At 34.0% G+C, this 6,265-nt stretch overlaps 1 protein-coding gene across 1 annotated transcript; it reads left to right on the forward strand.

The window, feature by feature from the left end:
• The first annotated feature begins 506 nt into the window (after positions 1–506).
• Positions 507–6,013, forward strand: LOC104215654 (protein DETOXIFICATION 18-like). Its single transcript, XM_009765502.2, has 8 exons — positions 507–987; positions 1,917–2,461; positions 2,921–3,007; positions 3,108–3,164; positions 4,550–4,788; positions 4,872–4,990; positions 5,216–5,490; positions 5,881–6,013. The coding sequence occupies exons 1-7, from the start codon at positions 691–693 to the stop codon at positions 5,345–5,347; spliced, it is 1,476 nt and encodes a 491-aa protein (XP_009763804.1). The 5' UTR covers positions 507–690; the 3' UTR covers positions 5,348–5,490; positions 5,881–6,013.
• The last annotated feature ends 252 nt before the right edge of the window (positions 6,014–6,265 follow it).

Genomic DNA, 6,265 nt, shown 5'->3' on the forward strand with positions numbered 1-6,265 from the left:
TTTAGCTATCCTCTGCCTTCAGCTCCTGTCGCTCTTTTATGCAATTACTTAGCATATCATATTTTTACCCTATACAAATATATTTTAAGTAGTTAATTTATCCCCGTAATGAGCGCGTGAGAGCACACGCAAAATCTTTTCAAAGGTTTGAGTCTCGGAAGCATTTAGAAGTATTTAATAGGAAAACTTATCATGACTTTAGGTGCTCAATTGGAATAAGCCTTAATTTGACTGCCTAAATAAAATATGTCGACAAACTTAAGGGGTTGTCGATTTATTCAGCCGAGTAATTTCTACATGCATGTGGTTATTACCAAATCTAGAATGGGATGGACTTCACATATATAGCTAGTATTGAGGTTGGTCTAAACGATATTAACGGCCATTTGTCCTTATCCAGATGCAAGATCCACAATCTTTGCCTCTTCCAATGAATCTCGTTAATTAAACACTACTTTTTCTCACATAGTAATATTTTTCTTTCTCACACACTAACTATCAATTACTTCTTGTTTCTCTCTTAGAACTAAAAGAGTTGAGACTTAGAACTCAAAATCATTCTCATATTCCACCAATCTATACTTTTGTTGGGCTTTAAGACTAGGGTATAGTATAAGAAATTAAAACACAGGAAAAACAGTGATTTGGCACGTAAAAAATACCGAATGCACATACTAAGAAGCAAAAACAATGGCTATAGATAACTCCTCAAATGTGAGAAATCCTGAGTTACCGCCGCCAGTATTATCTGGCGGCGAAGAAATGGTGGCGGCCGCGCCAACAAAACAGAAGTGGTGGAATAAGATAATAGATGTAAAGGAAGCGAAGAATCAGATATTGTTTTCGTTACCTATGATTGTTGTGAATGGTAGCATATATTTCATCAATCTTGTTTCTGTTATGTTTGCTGGTCATCTTGGCAAACTTGAACTTGCTGCCTCAAATCTTGGTAATTCTTGGGCTATGGTCTCTGGTTTCTCTTTCATGGTATGCATCTAATTCTCTCCTAATAAGAGTGGCTTAGCCACGTACAATAAAGGGTGGTCAGTTGAACACTTGATTTTTTGTTGCCATTGTACTGATTATTGATATTGCTTTTTTCATTTATTTTTCTAATTTTAGTTCGCTGGTACTATCTTTCTAGCGTATGTTGTTGTTACTGTTCTATTATCTCATTTCATCTTCTTGTACTGAGCGTCTATCGAAAACAACCTCTCTACACCTAGGGTAGGCGTAAGGTCTGCGTACACACTACTCTCCCCAGACCCCACTGGTGGGATTATACTGGGTTTGTTGTTATTGTTATTATTGTTGTTGTTGTTGTTGTTGTTGTTGTTGTTGTTGTATATAAAAAATTATGCTGCATAAATAAATCAAAAATTACTTTTTATATATGTATATTAAATCTTGAACATCCTTAGGGAAATTCCTCGCTTCGCTACTGCCTAATAACAGTTACAACTTCCATACTTAATAGTATGTGCTGATTATTGATATTACTTTTCCATTTATTTTTTTTGATTTTAGCTCGCTGGTACTATCTTTCTGGTGTATGTTGTTGTTAATGTTCTATTGTCTCATTTCATCTTCTTGTACTAAGCGTCTATCCAAAACAACCTCGCTACCCAAAGAGTAGGGTTAAGGTCTGCGTACACACTACCCTCTCAGACTCCACTTGTGGAATTATACTGGATTATTATCGTTGTTGTTGAATATAGAAAATTATACTGCATACATAAATCAAAATTACTTTTTATATATGCATATTAAATCTGAACACCCTTAGAGAAATTTCTGGTTTCGCTACTGCCTAATAACAGTTACAACTTCCATACTTAATAGTATGCGCTGATTACTTGCTAAACATGTATTTATGTTGGGGAAAATTATTCTAAACTTGTTAACTACCAATCTAGGTTGGACTAAGTGGTGCACTCGAGACATTATGCGGCCAAGGGTTCGGAGCAGGAATGTACAGGATGTTGGGAATACATCTGCAGACATCATGCATCATATCATTCTTCTTTTCAATAGTGATTGCTGTTATCTGGTGGTATTCTGATATGATTCTTATTTTACTTCGTCAAGATCCTGAAATCGCTAAAGAAGCAGGGGTGTTCTTGAAATTTCTCATGCCTGGATTGTTTGCATATGGTGTATTGCAAAACATAGTGAGGTTTCTTCAGACGCAGTTAATTATCCTACCTCTCGTCGTGTGTTCAGTGGGAACTTTAGTTATCCATATTGGTATTGCCTATGCCTTGGTTCATTGGACTGGTCTTGCTTTTAAAGGAGCATCATTAGCAGCTTCAATTTCTATCTGGATTGCAGTCCTCATGTTAGGTCTGTACGTGTTTTTATCGAGTAGATTCAACCATATTTGGGATGGTTTCTCATTAGAGCCATTTCGCCATATCTTTACGAACTTGAAATTGGCGTTGCCCTCTGCTGCCATGGTCTGGTGAGTAACCTCATATTCTGGGGCGGATACTATAGGCTCGTTAAAGGGAGAAGCGCTCCTTATTAGGGCTTCTCCATTTCCGGGCTCAAATCCTTATAATAATTTTCAAGATATTTCACAAATATACTCGGAGCAAGTGCATAGATAGTCGTTCTCAAGGATGCTATTTAGAGATTAGGCAGTACTTATGTTGTCCTGAAATTTTACACTAGAAATCTTAACTTCCGGACAATTCAGCAATTTTTATCCCAAAAATTTAAACTGAAAAACTATAATTCAGGACGCACTGACTAATTCTTAAATAGCAGCCCATTAAAGTGGCTATCTGGTATCGTTTCTACAATATATTCGTAGTATAAGCCAAAAATGGTGGATTAAATTGAACCAATATTCAAAACTATAGGTCTGCCCTTGCTCATATTTCTAACTATAATTTTTCTTATTTTGATGTATACACAGTTTGGAGTACTGGGCTTTTGAGCTTCTTGTGTTAATGGCTGGTTTGATGAAAAACTCAGAAACAACTACTTCTGTAGTTGCAATGAGGTAATTAATTAAGCTTCTTTGCTTTAAAATAATCACATTTTCACAGTTTGGAAAGCTAAATCATAGTCTAACTGACATTCTTTTGGTTGTGATTTCTCAGTGTAAATACTGAAACCATCGCCTACATGATATCTTATGGTCTGAGTGCAGCTGCAAGGTAAATAACTAATACTTAGTATGATTTATGAGTTTAATTTTTATACACTATCCCGTGGAAGATTTTTTTTCATTTATACACTAGTATAACTGAAGGGGAGCTTTGATATAACTGGTAAAGTTGTTGCCATGTGACCAGAGGCGGAGCTAGAGTGCCGCCAATGGGTTCGGCCGAATCCAGTAGTTTTGGTTCAAACCCTGTATTTGTCTTAAAAAATCCATTGAATATGTATAAATTATTAATTTAGAACCCAATAACTTAAAACGATTAGAATCCCGAACTCATAAGCGTGAAATCCTAGCTCCGCCTCTGCATGTGACCGAGAGGTTACGAGTTCAAGCAGTGAAAATAACCTCTTGTAGAAATGTAGGGTAAGACTGCATACAACAGACCCTTATAGTTCGGCTCTTCCCTGAACCCAGTGGCATAGCCAGGAATGCCGCCAAGGGTGTTCAAACTTTAAGCAAGTCAAAAATTTATTTGTTTTTGTCGATGAATGGTACACCAAAATTTTTAAACCAGACTACGCCACATTTAGCTAAATATTTTTAAAAAATTAATACAACTATAATTTTAAAAATCAAAAATAAAAACACAAAAAGACAACATTAGAAATTTTACGAATAAAAGTAAGCAAAAAAGCAAAGGGAAGGGAGATTCGAGAGGATTTGTAGTTTATAAAAAGCTTTTGTTGAAGAAATTTTTGTAGAACTTGACTTTTAAATTATAAAATTTATTTAAGAAATAACTTTTAGTTAAAAAATTACTTTTAAGATTAGTAGTTTATTTTTACAAAAATTTTTAAGTTTAAGAGTTATTTTATTGGCAAATCTTTTAGATTGAAAAAGAATCAAATAGACCACATGGTGGTCTCCATTTAGTTTTGACAAACAAAATGGGCAAAACTTTGAACTCGGGGACAACATATCACTTTTGAACACCCTGAACTGCTGGACTGCCGCACTCAAATATGTTAATGGTGTTCAAAATATAATATATATTTTTGCTAAAAAAAAAATATACTCTATAACCATATAAAGTAGTATTTAACTTATACACACATTATAATTTTTCAGTAAAAGGTGCGCTTGACCACCCTTGACATAGGGTAGCTATGCCATTGTCCCGATCCCGCGCATAGCGGGAGTTTAGTGCACCGGACTACCTTTTTTTTGATGTTACATAAGAAATAATTACAGGTAATCTATCTGTGATTTGTTAGATTAGTTACAAAAAAGATAAGTGTGACTTGCTACAACAAGTAAACATACATATATAATGTAACAATTATATACAGTACAATAAATGTATGTAAGTTAAATCTTCTCTTTGTTATCCCTCAATTTTGATGCTAAATTAATGTGTATTCAAATATATATTTGCAGCACTAGGGTGGCAAATGAATTAGGAGCTGGAAATCCAGACAAAGCAAAACATGCTATGGCTGTTACACTCAAGCTATCTATTATTCTTGCTCTTATAGTTGATTTGGCTCTATTTTTTGGTCATAATGCCTGGGCTAGTCTCTTCAGTGATAGCGCGGAGATAATTAGTAAATTTGCCGCCATGACGCCTCTCTTGTTAATATCCTTCGTATTCGATTTCTTTCAAGGAATTTTATCAGGTCAGAATTTTATTTATATAATTTTTATGATATCCGACAGATTTAGGATTTAAACCCGATAAAATTGTAATTGAATTGATCAGGGGTGGCTAGGGGATGCGGGTGGCAACGTTGGGCTATGTGCATCAACTTCGCAACATTTTATGCCATCGGCATGCCAATAGCAGTCGTCCTTGCTTTCAAGTACAAACTACAGGGTCAGGTAATTCAAGCACAACCATGCTTTATTTGTGCATTTTCACATCCTGAGACGAATTCAGAATTTAAACGTGATCAGTGCATGCTTCATCCTTGCTCATATCATGTTGTTTTTCTACAAACTTTTGGTTAATATATTTAATGGCAATGAATATGGAATTGAGGTATAGTTAATTGATTAAAGTGTTAATTTTTTAAAAAAAAAAATTAAAAAAAAATTGTATTGCAGGGTTTATGGGTGGGCTTGATATGTGGTCTAGCTTGCCAAGCTTCTGGCTTATTTCTATTGACATTGTTGATCAGATGGAAAAGAGTAGAGGGCCCAACACAAAGCAATAGAGAAATTGAATCTCAAGCTTAAGCATGGTCATTTATGAGAATAAATTGCTTTTTGGCCACTTATCAATCAAGGGGTTATTTTTAACAAGATGTTATAAATTATACTATTGTAATATGAGCTTGGATCATGCATTAACTCTTCAACAAATGTGGATACAGGGGAAGGTACAAATTTTCAAGTATTGATTAATCTAAGAGCCCGTTTGGACATAAGAATTTTTTTACTTTTCTCGAAATTTTTTTATTTTTTTCGAAATCAATGTTTGACCATAAAACTTTTTATTTTTACTTGAAAATGAATTTAAAATTTTTCGAAATTCTGAAAAACTCTAAAAAGTTATTTTTTCAAAAATTTCACTCAGATCACTCATCAAAAAATTCAAAAACAACCCAAAATTATAATCATGTCCAAACTCAACTCTAATTTTTAAATACTATTGTCACTTTTAAAAAAATCACTTTTTTTTAGAATTTTACAATTCTTGTGTCCAAACGACCACTAAATTTCTTCAATTTCATAAATGCACCTTATTTACATTTGTTGAATGATTGCAGGTTTATTCACAGGTTTATACCGTTAGGCAAACATGATGGCACATGTTCTAGTCCCTTTGTGTACTGAAACTCTTTAATTTCCTGTCTTAATTTAACGTCTTTCATTCAACAACAAAATCATTATCTTTATATTCCCCTTTTATTTTTTTCTAAGAGATTATTTTCACGTTTCGATTTATGACTTACGAGTTAGCAGATGCTTCAAAACACATCTTAAGAAAAATTATTTAACTCTCCAATTAGAAAGAATAATATTATATAATGGTGCATATAGCCTCAGCGCAACGGGTTCAATCATCACAATTAATCACGAAAAACATTTTTCAACAAGAGAAAAATTACGACACAAGGAGAATAAAGTAATAGTACTATAGTAAGGAATTCG

The sequence above is a fragment of the Nicotiana sylvestris genome, chromosome 8 (assembly GCF_000393655.2).
Source record: "Nicotiana sylvestris chromosome 8, ASM39365v2, whole genome shotgun sequence".
Taxonomy (NCBI): domain Eukaryota; kingdom Viridiplantae; phylum Streptophyta; class Magnoliopsida; order Solanales; family Solanaceae; genus Nicotiana; species Nicotiana sylvestris.

What these genes read in the sequence shown, in the direction of transcription:
- LOC104215654 (XM_009765502.2), top strand. Translation starts at nt 691, where the DNA reads ATGGCTATAGATAACTCCTCAAATGTGAGAAATCCTGAGTTACCGCCG. An exon ending in TCTCTGGTTTCTCTTTCATG is followed by an intron (nt 988 to 1,916) that starts GTATGCATCTAA and finishes CTACCAATCTAG; the next exon opens with GTTGGACTAAGTGGTGCACT. An exon ending in GGTCTGAGTGCAGCTGCAAG is followed by an intron (nt 3,165 to 4,549) that starts GTAAATAACTAA and finishes ATATATTTGCAG; the next exon opens with CACTAGGGTGGCAAATGAAT.